The sequence below is a fragment of the Canis lupus genome, chromosome 8 (genome assembly GCF_011100685.1).
Source record: "Canis lupus familiaris isolate Mischka breed German Shepherd chromosome 8, alternate assembly UU_Cfam_GSD_1.0, whole genome shotgun sequence".
Taxonomy (NCBI): Eukaryota; Metazoa; Chordata; class Mammalia; order Carnivora; family Canidae; genus Canis; species Canis lupus.
Window position 1 is genome coordinate 10,191,399 of NC_049229.1, and position 19,698 is coordinate 10,211,096.

Below are 19,698 nucleotides of genomic sequence, written 5' to 3' on the forward strand. Positions count from 1 at the left end.
AATTGGTATAAAATTATTTTTAGTAAATTTTTTTTTTTTAAGATTTTATTTGAGAGAGAGAAAGCAGGAGCAGAAGGAGGGGGAGAGGGAGAAGCAGGCTCACCACTGAGCATGGAGCCCGATATGGGACTCAATCCCAGGTCCCTGGGATCATGACCTGAGCCAAAGGCAGACACAGAACCAACTGAGCCACCCAGGAACTCCAATTTTAGTAAAATCTTATAATTTTTAATGTGTTCTTGCTCCAGATGTTTTTAAAGATTATGCCCTCCTTTTATTTTGCAAAGTTTGTTAATGTTACTTGGAACAAATATATAACTGTAGTTTTTTTCTTTGGGATAAAGCATTTCTATAGATTTAAATCTGCCCCCAGTCATTCTTCAGAGAAAGTCATGGTTTAGACTTATTCCTACAGGGACAAACTCAATTTTATTTGATACAAAACTTAAAAGGTAAACTTTGGAGCTACCGTATTTTTTTTTAATTCCAAATAATAGAATTCAGGGAGTATATTCAGTTAGATTGAACCTTTGGTGCTTTTATTTATATTAAAAAGTTTCTGGCCAACACAAATATAAGGGAATAATGAAATAGCTTTAATTTTACTTGGCTAAGAGCATCTTAAAAGGTTTTTACTTGCTAATCTAGAGAAAGAAAAAGAAAAAAAATTTTCTGCATATTTTCTGTTTGGCCAAAGCAGCATTTTCTCTAGTGGTAGTCCATTTTAGTAACAATAAAATGTTTTATGGCCTAAAGAAAGCAAAACTCTTGTAAAAAATAGTAGTGTGTTATCTACATTTATGTAAATAATCAGATTTAATGTTGCCTTTGTTGTATGAAGTCTCAAGATACAAAATATTCTTCATAGAACATCCTGTACAGTTCACAAAGGAAATATCAGTTCAAAGTAGGCAGAATGCCATCTCATTAGGAATGCATTTTGAATAAGTGTAATAGTCACTTAGTAAATTTTCTGTACTCCATGCTTTATGTTCAAAATAATGCTAAAAATCGTCAGATTGAAAGACAAAAATAGTATTTCTTATCTCAAGACATGTAAGCATGTCAAAAAGCAATCTTCTGCTAACACCAGTGTTAAACATTTCATGTTCAAAGTAGAATTTGTTCTGTAAGAAGACAATGTAGTATGTCATTGGAAATTTGGAATTTATCCAAGACAAAACAAAAATGGTCACTAAAGTTTGTATGTATCCATTTCACCAATTTTCAAAGAACACAAGTATCTTTTTGGCTTAGAAGAATATACATTAGAAATGAAAGACTCTTGAGTTTAAGAATGTCATACATTTTCAGACTTTAAATTACTCTGTTTCTGAAGAACCTCTTATACTACCTGCAGAAAGGAAATAGGGAAAAAATGGGATTCTTATTTGATCAAAAGTTTGCGATTACTAGGATTAAAAAGCAAATATCCAACAAAGTGAAAAGCCCAATCATGTGTTTGTACTAAAACCTGGTTACGCTTTCACATTAAAAGGACTTTTTGATTTAGAATTATATTTTTTCTCTGAAAACTTGAGTTGTGCCAGGAGTATTTATAGTTATGACACCATTCACAGAATTCTTGATTTTAGAATGTGTTTAATGGAGAAGGAAGCATACTTAACTGTGGGATGGATGATTGAGTTGGTTTGTTAATAAAGTTGTTTTGTTTTGGTTATTCTAATATTTAACAAAATACTTATCTTTTCCACAGAATCTACCTGTTACTCGTATTTTAGACAATCTGATGGAGATGAAGTCAAATCCTGTGAGTACCATTTAATATTGTACTTGTAAATTCATGAACATATCAAACTCAGTGCATGAAAGGCAGTAAAATCTGGGTTCATTGTGGGCTTAATCAGAGCAGACTACATGAGAGAAAGCAAACAGTCCAGGTTCTCAAAGAGCTTTTTTAGCCATTATCACAGATAGTGAGAATTGGTTTTCTCGGCTGCTATAACTATTCTGGCCAGCTCTCATCCAAATTAAATGTAGATTATATTCTGTATATATAGTTAAATGTAAAATATATCCCAAGAAGCAAGTTTCTTGAAATGACAAAGGACTAGTGAGCATCAGCTGGTGTGTAGTATGAAGAGTACAAGACTAATTTAACTTTATGAAAATTAGAGAAGTACACAGTGAAATTTTTAAGTGTATGTGTTCCGATGGGATGGAAGTCTTTAGGCTACAAAGTAAAATTGAGAGAAATTGTTGGACGAATAGACAAATGGGTAAATATTGTTAGCATTTACTGGGTTTCCAAGCTGTTTACATTCAAGAAAGGAATGTGAAAATTATCACAGTCCATTTCATAAAACAGCTCATCCTGTTACCGTGGTGACTAGAACGTGGTTATCACAGGAGTCTAGAATCAAGAAAGGCAACATCAGAACCCTAGTTTAGGTTGATCTGAATCTCTATAGATTTTGGCAGCAGGGCTTTAGATTCCATGCTAAGAAAGATTGAACAGGATCTTCAAATCAATGTGTCACTTTTTGTAATTGTTAAAACATGATTATAATAACATTAAAAGAAATTAACAAAATATATTTTAAAATCTTGCCATGTGAAAACAAGTAATAAAACATCCCCAAAGGGGATAATTACAATTATGAGAGGAATGAGAGAATGGTCTATAATAAGTTAAAAAGGACAGGATTCTTCAGTATAGGAATTGATACAGAAAAAATGGTATATAATGTAGTAACAATGTTAAAACATCCTAGAATATATGAAGAAGTAGCTCTTCTTGAAAAGCCTGAAAGCCTAAGAAAAGTATACATTTATAACTATCTTTTTTCCACCCTTTGGCAAAAGAACAGATTCCTTTGGCTGACTGTGCTGGAAAAGGAGAGGGAAGCAAAAATGAGGGAGTGAGAGCACACTTGCAGGCAGTAAAACAGTACTTCCCAGGTCCTTTAATATCAAGAAACTAGTTTCCAATTTAGAAAGTACACAACCCCTTATCTGAAACTTCTGAAATCTACAGAGTCCTGAAACCTGAAAGATTTTGTATGATCCATTTGGTGGGAAAACCTAACCTTAACTCAGTTTGAGGCTCTTTATAGTTTTTATCATACTTTATATTAATATTCATCTATCTAGCTGCAAAAATAGTAATACGTTAGATGATGGGGTGGTGCCCACTGGGAGTGTTACATTATATTTAGTTTATGCATGATATCATCTAAAAAATTTTTAAATTCAAAATTCCAGAATACATCTAACTTAAAATGCTTCAAATAATAGAGATTATAACCTGTACTAAGTTATTCTGTATAAAATCATGAACATATAATAAAATTCTAAAACAGAAGCAATAAAAATAATTATACTGGTTTATAAAATGATTATATTTTCAATATAGTATAGCAGTATAGTGTGGTTAAGAGCATGGGCTTTGAAACTAGACTACCTGGGTTCAAATCCTAGAGTTCCCATATTACTTAGTTACGTGACCTTAGAAAAGTTAACATAATTTTTCTGTGCCCCAGCTTGTCCATATGAGAAAACAGAGATAAAAATAAATACCTCACAGATGTTATGAGAATTTAAGTGAGTAATTTCATCTAAAGTATCTAGAATTAAACATTTAACATGTAAATAAGTGTTCTGTTAGTGGTGGTGGTGACACAGATTTATTTAATTAATCTACCAGATTAATAGCTTAATTAAATAAAATACTCAAAGCCAAATGGTAACATTCTAAAGAGAAATCAAGTTCCAGTTTTTTGTTTTTTGTTTTTTAACTAGGAAACTGATGACTATAGATATTTTGATCCCAAAATGCTGCGAGGCAATGACAGGTAAGTAGCTCTTGACTTGTGTGATTTGTTTGTAGGTCTTCCCATCCCACTAAGAATGGAAATAACATAATTTTTTGTTAGAAATAATTGCTTATTAAAAATTCAAACTAAATGGAAACCTGGTAAATAAACAATATGTATAATCTTACTACCTAGAGATAATCACTACTAATCTTACTTAACATTTTGGTTCTTTTCCTTTCAAGTATATACACTCACACACCAGAAAAATACATTATGTTGTTTTGTTTTTGTTCTTCATAACAAGACAGCTGTATTACAAACTAACTATATGAAGGAGGGCAATTTGGATAATGTGTTTTTAAATGAATATTCTTACTGAACCAAAGCAAAGATGGGAACTTTATGTTGAATACCAGTTGTTGTTGTTGTTTTTATTTAACTGGCCCATAAAAGCCAAGCCCCCATGGATTGTTGTAAATACTTCTTTATGGCAATGAAACATTCTACAGATACTTTTTTCTAATTTATAACAAACATGATATGTACTTGCTTGCTTCATTATGGATATTACTTTTCAAGATTTACTTCATGATAGTATGAAAAATAGCCTACAAGACATAGAGAAAGAATAGACAGAATTAGGAGGAAAAAAAACGTGCTTAGAAAGATCACTTTCTCACCTAAATTTGAGTGAAGCTGGTTTCTTGCCTACGTCTTATGTTTTGGATCTTTCGAACTTTGTCTCTGCTTTATCTCAACCTCTTTGTCGTTGGAATAATTGATCACTAGATAATTGATTACTAGATTGTTTTAGATTAGATTATAACTTAAAGGAAATTTATTTTCTTAATTTACCAGAAATATTGCTAAAGTTGCAAAAGAAGCTGCTAATAGCAGCTGCAGCTGGCAAAGGAGAATTTGACAAAGAATAAATTCTAGAAGGGAGAGGATGAGGAGTGACAGCTTCTTTTGAGGGTGGTAAAAAATGTTCTGAAGTTAGTGGTGACAGTTGTACAATTCCGTAAATATACTAAAAACCGCTGATTTGTACCCTTTAAAACAGTGGACTTAGAACTCTTTTCATATCTTGATATTCTCCAGCTTACATTTTATCCTTCCTTGTATTTGCATATGGCTAACAAGTAGATACATTTTCCTTAGAAATTCTCCTTTGCCTGCTCTTGAGCTATTTCAGCACAATTAATCTCACTTATTAATAACTAGTAATACTGTGCTACTTAAAATCTCACCTCATTCTATATGTACTCTTCGAGGAACTTAGAGCACTCTAGAAGGAAGTTGATCACTGATGAGGTGTTTGAGTCAGTTGGGCTTTTGGTCCTTTCTATGGAATATTCATTCAGACAGGCCATAGAAATGAGCAAAAGATGACAGAGTGGTTGGATTGGCCTTTCAATCATTAAACATGGTATAATAGCACTCTACTCTTCTTTGAGATTTTCAGAAATTGCTTGTGAGGAAAATCTAAGTTCTCTTTTTATATAGCCTGTTTTTAACACTGAAACAAATCCACGTCTGACTCACAAATGCTTTGAAGAATACCTTAATTAAAAGGTCTCGTGGAAAAATAAAAAATAAAAAAATAAAAGGTCTCGTGGACACCAAATATTTTTTAAATACATTATAAGTATGTGGCTAATATATGTAATAATATATAATGGCATATATAAATACAAAGAAATAAGCTACAGCAAAATGCAAATCCCTTCTCCCATCCATTTCCTTCTGTTACTTACCATACATCTGTTTACATAGTTTTTTCACAAATGTAGGTACTGACAAACTATAAAATTATGTTGAGGATAGTAAAATTTTATATGATTTAGTACTAAAATATATACTTTAGCAATTTACCTCATACCCAGATTTTATCCTTCTGAGAGCTGCTGCTCAGTGTTTCCTTCTCCCTCTCAGTTTTCTCTTAGATTTTATCTTAAAGAGAAAAATAGTCCTACTCCCTTTTAGATACTGACACATGTATCTCTTCTAGTGTATTCCTCTGCATCCCAATTCACTATTTGGGTACACAAAACTAAAGGACCCAGCCTCAAAGAAAGTGAAGGAAGAAAAATTATAAATACATATCTAATTGTAGGTGCATGTGTGTGTTTCCCATACCTCTTTTGTTTGTAGTGAAAGCCTTGGGTGAAATTTTCAGTACATTTTTCTTTGTTGCAGCTCAGTTCCAAGGAACAAAAATCCATTCCAGGAGGTAAGTTCTATCTAAAAATTGTGTCTCTAAAACAAAAGGAAGATGGCCAAGCAGTCTTGAAGAATTATCTTCATCTTTATGGCTTTATTACCGTTACTGTATGGTAATCTTGACAAATCCAGTTCTGTGTAACCATATTAGTAACCATATTTTCCTGATTTATAAAATTACTTAGAATAATTCAAGCTAAAAATAACTGATACAGTCAATGGACATGGGCTGTTTCCATAGTTTGGCTATTGTGACAATGCTGCTATATACATTGGTGTGCATGTATCCCTTTGAATTAGTATTTTTATATTCTTTGGGTAAATACCTAGTAGTACAGTTGCTGGATTGTAGGGTAGTTCTTTTTTCAACTTCCTGGAGAACCTCCATACTGTTTTCCACAGTGGCTGCACTAGTTTGCATTCCTACCAACAGTATAAGAAGGTTCCCCTTTCTCTGCATCCTCCCCAACACTTGTTTTTTGTGTTGTTGATTTTAGCCATTCTGACAGATGTGAGGTGATATCTCTCATGGTGGTTTTAATTTTTATTTAATTTGTATTTCCCTGATGTATGATGTTGATTGCACATCTTTTCATATAAGTGCCCATCAACTGATGAATGGGTACAGAAGATATATATATGCATTGGTATACTACTCAGCCATAAAAACAAAATCTTGCCATTTGCAATAACATGGATGGAGCAAGAGTGTATTACACTAAGTGAAATCAGTCAGAGAAAGAAACACTATATGATTTCACTCATGTGTGGAATTTAACAAACAAAACAAATGAGCATAGGGAAAAAAGAGGCAAACCAGGAAACAGACTCTTCACTATGGAGACCAAACTTAGGGTTCTAAGAGGGGGAGGTGGCAGGTGGGGGTGGGATTAAAGGGCAATTGCTACGAAGAGCACTGGGTGTTGTAAGGAAATGTTGAATCACTGTATTGTACTCCTGAAACTAATATTAAAAACGTTAAAAAAAAAAAAGAATGGACACAAGATTGGGTAACTTACAGAAAAAGAAGGCTGTAGTAAAAGTTTTATATGTGTGAAACTTGGTTCTAAAATTAGATTCCAACCTTTTGTGAAGATATGACTTTTCATTTGAAATACAAGAAGCTTCTCAATAAAAATAAATACAGTAAAGCACATTTTAGAAATTATGTAAATGCCAAGTTTTGTTTTTCCTACCTACAATAAATAACCTCAAATTTTAAACAGCATTTTGGAGAAAGCCCTTTAGATTTATTTGCTGTTACTTAACTGAAGAATGAATGAAATTTGTTTTCCTCTACACACTTTATAGAAACAAATTTCTTTTAATTGAAGTAGCACTAGGCACTTAGAATGTGACCTTTTGCTATCTTTTTTTTTTTAATATATAAGTTGTGGAATATGCTCCAAACTAAAAACCATATTGTGTGCAAGTTAAAATTCTGTTTCTTTCAACTTACCTGGTTGTTTTTGTTTTTGTTTTTTTCTGTTTGCATTTTTAGGCAATTGTTTTCGTGGTGGGAGGAGGCAACTACATTGAATACCAAAATCTTGTTGACTATATAAAGGTACATGTTGGCCTTTTTATTCTTTAATCAGTTGATGTTTCACAGTTGTGCTGTGTTTTTAGCATACTAGCATTTTCTGGTGGCTTTCTGATTCGTACATACCCTCTTTTCTAGAGGTAGTTTAAAAGTCCTCATATAGAAGAAAATGCCCATATGCTGTTGTTTTCCTATTCCCTATCACATTTCTGGTCTAAAATTGTAGTTGATCTGGGAAATAATGTATCTTATTGATGTAACGTACTTGGCAGCTATGTATCTTATTTTTTTTTACGATTTTATTTATTCATGAGAGACACAGAGAAAGAGGCAGAGACACAGGCAGAGGGAGAAGTAGACCCCCTGTGGGGAGCCTGATGTGGGACTCCATCCCAGGACCCCAGGGTCATGACCCGAGTGGAAGGTGGATGCTCAACCACTGAGCCACCCAGGCACTCGGCAGCTATATATCTGAATTTGACTCTAAATGTTCAAAGACCATGGGGTGTCCGGGCATCTCAGTCTGTTAAGTGTCTGACTCTTGATTTCGGCTTAGGTCATGATCTCAGAGTCATGAGATGGAGCACAACTTCGGGCACCATACTGGGCATGGAGCCTGCTTAAGATTCTCTCTCTCCCTCTCTCTCCCCCTTCTCCTCTCTCTCTCTCTCTCAAAAAAGTAAAATAAATGTTCAGAGTCCTCAAATAAGCTCCTCTTCCAAAAAGTCTCCCTTGTTGAAAGGATTTACAGAACCCTTTACATGAATAATAAGCACTTTTCTCCTATCCCGTTACTTAAATCAGCAACATACTTCTAACACACTTGGAATGTCGCTTTTTTAGCAAAAAGGAGATAGCAGATTAGAAGTAGAGTGCTATTCAAAGCTGACAGCAGCAGGGAGTGACAGACAATTAAGCAAAAGAATATTAAGTAAAGAGTGTAACTTGAAGAGCAAAACAACATTTAAAAGGTAGGGGCAACAGAATTATCAGTTGTGTGACATTTTGTAATCTTCATTTATTCAGTAAACATTAAATAATGATCATTCCTTATGTCCTATGTTATGTAAGGCTTTAAAAAGGTTGAGATTTTGGTACAGCAGGAGATTTAAAAGAAAAGACAAATGTAACAGAGCTTCAAAACTATCAGGCACAACTGGGATCCTACTTTAGTTACATAAGACATACTTCATCTTCAGAGTGTGAACCACCGAGATCTGTATAAGATGCCACAGTCTTCAGGGAGCATCCATCTTGAACAAGAAGGTGTCTTTTATATCTCTCTTTGGTCATACAGCCAGAACCAGGCTGCATGACCAGTTCAAAAGCAGAAACCAAGGGAACATAACAGAAACCAGGTACAAACCATCAGTCTACAATTTCTATAAATGGGTACTGACAGGTGCAAGTTGTCTCCTGGTCTCTCTATGAGCCTTGCATGGGACTGTATTAATCACTAGTTGATCTGTTTTGTTCAGGTTTGTCAAAGGGTCAAAAATATGACTGTTCTAGGTGTTCTCTGGGATAAACACAGGGCTGCAACAGATCAGCTGAAATTACTCCTGTACTTATACATTCCACATACCCCCCCCCCCCCACCATCTTGGTTCAGCTTTCTTAATTCCACTCATCAACATTCTTTTTTCTGCTTTTTTGTAAATATTTGTACAACAGAAACACAAAAAGGATAAACCCAAAATATTAGTCATTTGTATAGTGGCTGAGATGCAGGCATAATTTTGAAGGAACATTGCAGTCTACCAAATATTCTACTGCAAACCTGTTTTTAATCATATATAAGCTTGACAACTTAAGTCTTTCTACTATAGAAATTTTAATTTTGTGAAATGTGTTAATAAGTTGGTTCTTGTAACATAATTATTAAGTCTAGTTTTTTTTTTCATTAATCACTTTTATCAGAAGAATATCAGATTATCACTGAGAGATGAGTAAGGCCTGTATCTTTTACTTAGTTTCAGTTTACGATTTTTTTTCCTGTTATTATCCTTTAAAGCCCAAAAAAAACGGTGTGTCAGTAGTAGGCACATGATACTATGACTAGTCAGGCACGCAACAGATATTTTAAGTTCTTATATCCAGATGCCGTTCCTTTTTTTTTTTTTTTTTTATTTATGATAGTCACAGAGAGAGAGAGAGGCGCGGAGACATAGGCAGAGGGAGAAGCAGGCTCCATGCACCGGGAGCCCGACGTGGGATTCGATCCCGGGTCTCCAGGATCGCGCCCTGGGCCAAAGGCAGGCACCAAACCGCTGCACCACCCAGGGATCCCCCAGATACCGTTCTTAATAGATCATCATTTAGGTTAACAGTTATGCAGTGGTCTTTGGTTTTGTTGCTGAACAAATTTTCTTATATACATTTTGGTGGCAGTTGTATCCTAATTTTGCCTCCCCCGAGGGGTCTTACAGAATATATAAAACCTGTAAAATGAGAAACTGTCAGAGAAAAAAGAGGGATTAGAATTATTCTTAAGTGTTTATCCCCTAGATGTTATTAGCATCATCAGGACATACAATATGGGTAATTGCAGATTTAATCTTTCTTTAAAATCCTGGAACCCATCTTGGACCTTCAGCTTCAAATAGAGGCAATTTCTACAGGCCTTGGGCATGTCTAAATATAGCTCAAAGTATTACTTCTTTGCTCTTGGCCTCTTACAAGGTACAGAGATAATGTTACCTTTTCATTATGCACTTACTGGCTCCTTTTCAGAGTCAAGATTTCCTCCTTTCATTTGTTGGTCATTTTTACCCAGAATTCGGCCCCTGGTTTAGAAGATTTACTGTCAGATTCAGCAAGTTGCCTGATCCATAGAGCTAGCAGCAGTCTGAGAGTGGCCAGTGCTTTCTCCTTTGTCCATTCCCAGAGATAGGAAGTAAGGCTAAGTTAGTGTGACCATACATATAGGACGGTCTGGTCTACCTATTAATCCCAGTTTAGACAGGCAGAAAGTAGAAACAGCCCTTTGCATCATTCCTCAGACAGATTTAGAGGTAGTGTCTTGGTGTCTGTTTGCATATCCCTGAACACATAGAGAAACATTTTTAGAAATGCAGAATAAATTTTTGTTAGTTCCTGTGTTATTATCCCTTTTCATCTCTTCCTTATTTTCTCTGCTGAATCTCAACAATCTATCCACTTTTAATTATCCTCTTTAATTGTATCACTTATATTTTAACACACGTTCCATCCTACAAAGCCACTGTGTCTCAGAAAGACCAGCCCAGTTTAGAAAAAAGATGTTTCAAATGTCTGTTACAGTTTGCAGTCAGTCTCCTACTTTGTGTATGTTAAGGTATCTGAGTCTGTTTTATACAATGTTTCATAACCCGCTTGTTGAACTGGCACTTGCAGCAAAACTTTGTCAAGTGGTAATATAAGAAGGGAGTCCACGTTGAAACAGTTTCTGCTGAGGCTTCTAATAGAATATTAAAGATGTTTGTTCCAATAATCAGGTCTACAAATCCAAATCCAAAATGATTGTCTATTCTGGATGAAACCTGTTGCTGTCAACTAGAAACCTTAAGTAATAAGCTAGTGTTATTCTGTATGTTTCCATTTCTCTTAGGTATATACCTAGGAGTGGAATTCCAGAGTCGTCATAATTTTTATTATTAACTGAGGAACTGCTAGTCTGTTTTCCAAAGTGACCGTACCATTCTGCATTCACACAAGCAGTGTATGAAGACTTTGATTTCTCCACATCATCACCAACACTTGTTACTGGGCTTTTTGATTCTGATTATCCTGGTGGGGGTGAGGTGGTATCTCGCTGTGGTTTTGATTTTCATTCCCCTGGTGAATTAGGATGTGAAGCATATTCATGTGCTTTTTGGCCATTTGTATATCTTTGGAGAAATGTCTACTAAGATCCTTGCCCATTTTTATAGTTGAGTTATTTTGCCTTTTTATTATGGAGTTTTAAGAGTATGTAATCTAGAAGGAAGTCCCTTATCAAATATGTGATTTGCAGAAATTTTCTCCCATTGTTTAGGTTGTCTTTGTATTTTCTAAATGGTGTTTTTTAAAGTGCAAGAGTTCTTTTTATTTTGATGAAATCCAATATATGTTTTCTTTTGTTGCTCATGCTTTTGTTGTCATATCTAGGAATCCCAAATCCAAATTTGACAAAGTCAAACCCAAGGTCGGAAGATTTACCCCTATGTTTGCTTCTAAAAGAAAAGCATTTTTACTCTAAAATGTAGGTCTTTGATCCGTTTTTAGTTAATTTGTCATGTAGTATGAAATAAAGCCCAGCTTCACTCTTTTGTATATGGCTGTCCACATTATCCCTGCATCATTTATTGAAAAGACCATTTTTCCTCTATTGAATGGTCTTGGTGGCCTTGTTGAAAATAAGCTGACCATATATAAGTTTATTTCAGGACTCTCAGTTCTTTTCTTTTTCAAGATTGTTTTTCTGGGTGTTTTGCACTTCCATAGGAATACTTGTCAATTTAGTTGGGATTCTAGCAGGAATTGCATTGACTCTATACATCAGTTTAGAGACTATTTTCATCTTAATAATGTTATGTCTTGTGCTTGGGTGGCTCAGTGGTTGAGCATCTGCCTTCAGCTCAGGGCGTGATCCTGGGATCCAAGATCAAGTACCATGTTGGGCTCCCTGCAAGGAGCCTGCTTCTCCCTCTGCCTGTGTCTCTGCCTCTCTCTCTCTCAGTCTGTCTCTCTCATGAATTAATAAATAAATCTTTAAAAAATAATAATGTCATGTCTTCTGATCCATGACATGGGATTCTATTCTGTTTGTGTGGACCTTCTTTAATTGCTTTCAACAGTTTTTTGTTGTTGTTGTTGTTGTTTCATTGTTTCTGTTGGTTTTTGCTGTTTTCAGAGCATAAGCTTTTACACTTCTTTTATTAAATTTATTTCTATATATTTTTATGCTATTATGAATGGAATTGTTTTTATTTTATTTTGGGATTGCTCATTTCAGTCCAATAAAAAATTATTTTTATGTATAATCTTGTATCCTGCAGCCCTCTTGAACTAATTTATTGGTTCTAAGGTATTTTAGTGAATTTTTAGGATTTTCTGTATAGGAGATCATGTTATATGTGAATAGAATTACTTTAAATTCTTCCTTAAACTATCTGGGATGTTTTTCCTTTTTCTTTTTTCTTTTTCTTTTTGCCTAACCACCTGGCTAACACCTCCAGTGCACTGTTGAATTGAATAGACTTCTTTTTCTTCTTCCTGAGTCAAAATATCCAGTCTTTCATTACTTGGTATAATAACAGGTACGAGTTTTTCATAGGTCACCTTTATGCCATTAAAACCCCTTATCAGTACAACCTTATAGTATGAAACAAAACTTAGGACTGTACCTACAAGAATGGAGAATAATCTAGCGTGGCCTTTAATTTACACTGGTTCACATTCAGCAAATGCCAGTTTTGTTAGGAAGGCAAAGAAAATAATACAGTAATTTAACTCATAATGTAACTGCTATTTGATATGTCAGCAATGCATTTGATGAAATTAATTTTAAGAAAACATTCAATAAGACAAGTATGCCTGTTTCTGCTACTTTTATTCAATATAGTATTAGAAGTTCTAGCCAGAGCAGTTACACAAGAATAAGAAATAAAAGGCATCCAAATTTGAAAAGAAAAGTAAAACTCATGTCACTATTAGCAGATGGCATATAGAAAAAAAAAAAAAACTGTCAGAACTAATAAATTCAGTAAAGTTGCAGGATACAAAAATCAGTGCCCAAAAATCTGTTGCATTTCTATACACTAATAACAAACTATCAGATAAATCAAGAAAATAGTCCCATTTACAATCACATTTTAAAAAATTAAATACTGAGGAATAAATTTAACAAAGAAACTGAAAGACTTTATTGGAAACTATAAGCCATTGATGAAAGAAATTGAAGACACAAAGAGATATGTTAGGTTCATGGATCAAAAAAACCCTCAAAGCAGTCCACAGGTTCATTTTAATCCCTGTCAAAATTCCAATGGCATTTTTTCACAGAACTAGAACAATCCTAAATTTGTATGGAGGCACAAAAGACCATTAATAACCAAAGCAATCTTAAGAAAGAACAAAGCTGGAGGCATCACGTGCTCTCATTTCAAACTGTATTACAAAGCTATGGTAATTAGAACAGTATGGTGCTGGCATAAAAATAATCACATAGATCAATGGAAGAGAATTGAGAACTCAGAAATAAACCCATGCAATATATGATATATTAATTTACAACAAAGATGTCAAGAATGTACAATGGAAAAAGGACAGTCTCTTCAATAAACAGTACTGGAAAAACTACACAGCCACATGTGAAAGAATAAAACCAACCTCTATTTCACACTATACACAAAAATTAGTTCAAAATGAATTAAGGAAAAAAAAATAAAAAAAACAAAATGAATTAAGGAATTGAACATAAGACCTGAAATCATAAAACTCCTAGAAGAAAACAAGCCGTAAACTTGACGGACATAGATCTTGGCAGTGATTTTTTTTTAATCTGACTCCAAAAGCCAAAGCAACAAAAGCAAAAATAAATCAGACTACATCCTGGTAAAAAGCTTCTCCACAGCAATGGAAATGTCAACAAAGGCAGCCTACTGAGTGGGAAATATATTTGCAAATAATGTATCTGACAAGGGTTAATATCCACAATAGATAGGGAACTTACACAACACCAGAAAATAATAATCAATTAAAAATGGGCAGAGGACCTGAATAGACTTTTTTTCCAAAGAAGACAGAGATGGCCAACAAACATGAAAAGATGGCTCAACACCATTTATCATCAGTGAAAGTCAAAATCATAATGAAATTCACCTCACACCTGTTATAATGGCTGTTATCCAAAAAAACAAGTGTGGCAACAAGGTAGAGAAAGGGGAACTCTCATGTGCTGTTGACGGGAATGTAAATTGGTGCAGCCACTATGGGAAACAGTATGCAGATTCCTCAAAAAAGTAAAAATAGAACTACTGTCCAGCAATTCCACTTCTGAGTATTTATACAAAGAAAACAAAAACACTAACTGGAAAAGACATTTGTACCCTCATAGACATTGCAGCACTGTTTACAGTAGCCAAGATATGGAAGCAACCTATGTATCCATTGATAGATGAATGGTAAAGAAATTGTGTGTGCATGCATTATCCTACGACAAGAGAAACACAAAACCCATATCATTCTCTTATGTGTGGACTCATTTAAAAAAAAAAGCTCATAGGGTGCCTGGGTAGTTCAGTCGGTTAAGCATCCACCTCTTGAGTTTGGCTCAGGTCATGATCTCAGGGTCATAAGATTGAGCCCTGTGTCAGGCTCCACGTGTGGAGTCTGCTTGAGATTCTCTCTCTCCCTCTGCCCCTCCCCTCCTGCTGTTCTCTCTTTCTCTCTCTGAAAATTAACTTAAAAATAAGCTCATAGACATTGAGAACAGATTGCTGGTTGCCAGAGGAAGAAACAGGTGGAGGTCAAAGAGTAAAACAAAACAAAAATGTACTCTTAGTCTAAGCCTCAACTTACAAAAAAAAAAAAAAAAAGAAAACTGTGATTGATACATAGACATGCTGGCTCCACCACATTAGTGTGTACCTAAAAGATCCAAAGATAAATGACACTCTAGTACCCTCCCATGATGTGCTTCACAAAGGCACATCTCTGAAGAAAGATGCACCTGCCTTACACATGAGATATACTGGGGGAAAGAACTGCATAGACATTGACTTTTTTTTTTTTTAGATTTGATTTATTCATGAGAGACACAGAGAGAGGCAGAGACACAGGCAGAGGGAGAAGCAGGTTCCATGCAGGGAGCCTGACGTGGGATTCGATCCCAGGTCTCCAGGATCACACCCTGGATTGAAGGCGGCGCTAAACCACTGAGCCACCCAGGCTGCCTGACATTGACCTTTTGAACATACTAGTGGAGCCAGTTGTGAAATGAAACCGGTAGTCAATCCTTTAATCACATAAATAACTATCTTAATTTGTCTAACTTTGAGAGCAGGCATTTACATGTGAAGGTGTATTTATTAAAGCACAAGTATTGTTTAGGAATTTATAATATCTGATTCTCCAATAACATTATCAGACATTTTGAGGTTAGAAGACACATTTCCAAAAGAAATCACAGTTGAGACTCTCAAAGGTATTTGGGAACTCAGTCATTTGCATACATGCTCTGGACAAATACATAAAGCACACAACAGGCTTTGAATAGCTGTCCCAGTAGCCTTTTGTTTCTTTTTATAGTTGCAGAAATAATATGTACTAATATGCAAAAACAATTTGGGAGTAAGAGTGTGCTGAACCCAAAAGGACAAAAAAAAAGTTGGTAGTAAGTAACCAAATGTATCGGTAGTTGAACTTGACGCCACCACAGGCTGTTCTCTTGATGGAAGGTGATTGGCTAGAGAATGAACTAGATTTAGTTAATAATTGTTACCTTGAATCCAGTTATTGGTACATTTCACAAAGTTCAGTTTTTGATGGAGGAAGTACCAAGTTTGTGCATAATTAAGAATAAGTTTGCACTGGAATATGGGTAGACTGCAACGTTTAAACTTACAGTACAGGATTCATCTCCACTAGTTTGTTTCAGCCCTGTGCTTATCTCGGGGAGCCTTGAGAGCCATGATGCTGACATGTGAATATCATGTACTAACTAGTAGTGAATAGAGTCTTGTGCTAGGGACCAACATAGATTGGGGGCAACCTGCACTGGCGTGTCAGCACTGTTTAATAGAAAATGAAAATATTGATGATTTGCACCTAATTTCTGTCATGTTTTCTTGCTTCTGGTGTTGAGCCTGGTCCTGTAGCCTGATTTAGGTTACATGATCAGAGAGGTATAAAAGACCCTTCCTTTAGAAAGACCGGGGCTCCCCTGCAATTGGGGCATGTCTATCTTCTCTATAATTTGGTGGTTGACAATTGAAAATAAAATGTGTCCTGTGCTGAGATGGGATCCTGGGAGTTGTGCATAGAATATTTGGACCCTTCTAATGTTTCCCTCTGCTTTCTTTATCCTACTATGCTGTGATCTCTACCTTTACTAATGCCTTGTGTAAGTATAACCTATGTAGCCTCAATAATCCCACTTATATGATCAACCCTGTTACAGTTATTGCACATAACATCTCATTTTTCAAAAATGAAGTGAGGTGTGACTTGTTTTGCTCAGAAATGGCCAGTGAGGACATTTATTCAGGGAACTATTTTTATTCAGCTGATACAAAGCCATATTTCTGTTTCTTGATGAATTACTGTATTTGTTATGGAATAAGCTTTTTACATTAAAGAAGAAATGAATTTTCCTTCAAGTACACAATACATATAATAATTTCAGCATTAAGGACTTAGCAGAATTCTTCAGTAGAAGTTTTGACTGCTGTAATTGGGTTATAGCATTCTGCCAAAATTAGGAATGAAATTCATTCATGAGGGGTCATAAAAATGGATTACAGTATGTTGATATGTAAATACTGTATTGCACAAATGAGACTGCAGTGACAGTTCATGCAACTTATACTATATCCTACTGCTAGCCTAACAAAACTCCAGGAATATTTTCTTCAAGTAATATAGATCTTACATTGGAAGAATGTTGGCCTGGGATTTTATAAATAATTGTTGTTCCTGTGAAATGTGGCTGTCATCAGATGCCTTCTCTTTTCAGTATAAATGATACCAGCAGTGTATGTATGTTAATACATTTTTTAAAAATAATTTATGCCTATTTCACCACTTTATTCCATGCAATTTTAGGATAAATATGTGTATACTAAAATTTTATAACCTCCCCCTCAAAAAACCTTTAAGAATAACAAAAAGTCTTATTAGACTTGATCACTTTTCTTGGGAATATTGAGAATATTACTTGTTACTTGTATGAGTTCTCTTCTTTTACAGGGGAAGCAAGGCAAACACATTTTATATGGCTGCAGTGAACTTTTTAATGCTACACAGTTCATAAAACAGGTAAAGTATACCTTGTTAGTTTCTTTTAACATACCATAACTTGCTGTTGTTGTTTGTCAAAAGAGAGCAAGAGAATCATCATATTCATTTGACCCAGCTTGAAGCCAAAAGCCATAGAGCTATAAAAATACAGGTTTTACCATGAAAACTATACAGAAAACTCTGGTAAATAATATTATTTCTATTATTCCAAATCTATGAAAAGGTAAATTCAGAGAATTTAAAATTGGAATAGTGTACTCAAGCAAAATCACCATTTCTTATACGCTGTCCACATTTCTGACTTTACCAACCATATCACACATTGGGCTAAGAAATTAAGTAACTCTGGATGAGGGTAGCGGAATAGTTTTATGCAGTAGATACAATGGAATTACATTCACTTGAACATTAAGGACAGCAGTAGCTGAGATGTACATAGGCTATACATTCTTTTTCTTGAAGGAACTGCTAATGTTCTGTTAATTACATTAACTTTAGCTTTTTTTTTTTCTTTTTTTTCTTTTTTTTTTTTAAGCTTAACTACTGGGGATGCTCAGTAGTCTCACCAGTAATGTTCACTCACCTCTGCATTGGCTGCCATAAAAATCACAACAGCGTGCTATACTCATTTTCAGCAGCTATTGCTAGCATCATTTTCCAGAACAACTTTCTTATCCTCATTATGTGATTCTTGTATTTCTAACCTTAATGTAGTTGCCCACTGACAGAATACAGAAAAGTTCAGGAAGATACAGTGAACACATGTATACTCCTCATTAACATTTTACTGTATTGCTTTATAAGCAATACTCATTTATCCATTCTTCATTCTATTCATTGCTATAGTTTTATTCATTTCAAAGAAAATTAAAGATATCAGTGCACTTTCCCCTTAATTCTTTATTGCCTAGGGGTTTTAGTTTTTGAGGGTTTTTATTGTTTTGTACTGTTTGGAGGTAAAATTGACAACAGTGAAATATACAGATCTTAAGTGTATATTCCTAGGTATTGTCAGATGTGTTCACTTGAATAATTCAGCACAAACTCCTATTCAGGGTGTAGAACCATCACACCTCAGAGTTCCTTTATGATCCATGCCCAGGCAGTCCTTGCCCTTAGTTCCTGCCCAAAAACATGCTCTTGATACTTTTCCACCACAGATTATATAATGTTCTAGAATAGGCAAAACTAAATGGAATATTTTTTTCTTGGGTTTACTAGATAATTCTCAATTTAATTAATCTTTTTAATCTACCAGATGTTTATGCTAATTTCTCTATTCATTGATTTCCTTTGTTTTGATTACTTTGGGATCTTATCAAGTTCTTTAGTTTTTCTTTTCTTTTTTTAATTTAAAATCAATTAATTAATATGTATAGTGTATTATTAGTTTCACAGGTAGAGTTTAGTGATTCATCTATTTGCATGTAACACCCAGTGCTATTACATCAAGTGCCCTCCTTAATGCCCATCACCTAGTTTACTTCATCCCCTCCCACAACCGTCAGTTTATTTCCTATAGTTAAGAGTCTCTTATGGTTTGTCTCCCTCTCTGATTGCATCATTTTTTAAATTTTTCCTCCCCTTCCCCTATGTTCATCTGCTTTCTTTCTTAAATTCCACATAAGCATTTAAAGCCATAAAATCAGGGGCACCTGGGTGGCTCAGTAGGTTAAGCACCTGCCTTCAGCTCAGCTCATGATCTTGGAGTCCTTGGATCAAGCTCTTCGTCAGGTTCCCTGCTCAGTGCAGAGCCTGTTTCTCCCTCATCCTCTGCCTCTCCCCCTGCTTGTGCACTTTCTCTCTGAATAAAATCTTTGGAAAAAAAAATAATAAAGCCATAAAATCCAAACCATGTTTTAGCTGCATTTCACAAATGTTAATGTATTTTCATCACCATATTCTATATTTTTAATATACGTGGTGGTTTTATTTTTTTTTAGCCCATGTATAATTTAAAGATTTGTTGTTTTCAAGTATTTGGGGTTTCTAGATATCTTATTATTGATTTCTAATTTAATTACTTTGTGGTCATAGAACATTCTGCACATTATTTACTGTTTCAAAATTGATTTAAATCTCTTTGGGATCCCTGGGTGGCGCAGCGGTTTGGCGCCTGCCTTTGGCCCAGGGCGCGATCCTGGAGACCCAGGATCGAATCCCACGTCGGGC

General features: G+C 34.9%; 1 protein-coding gene across 4 annotated transcripts in view; it reads left to right on the plus strand.

The window, feature by feature from the left end:
• The window catches only part of SCFD1 (sec1 family domain containing 1), a 106,378-nt gene that overhangs the window by 83,397 nt on the left and 3,283 nt on the right, over positions 1-19,698 (plus strand). For all 4 annotated transcript variants that reach the window (XM_038544391.1, XM_038544393.1, XM_038544392.1 and 1 more), the window contains 5 exons: positions 1,718-1,771; positions 3,763-3,815; positions 5,979-6,012; positions 7,504-7,569; positions 17,476-17,544. In XM_038544391.1, coding sequence (XP_038400319.1) covers positions 1,718-1,771; positions 3,763-3,815; positions 5,979-6,012; positions 7,504-7,569; positions 17,476-17,544 — 276 coding nt within the window. The remainder of the gene's footprint in view (positions 1-1,717; positions 1,772-3,762; positions 3,816-5,978; positions 6,013-7,503; positions 7,570-17,475; positions 17,545-19,698) is intronic.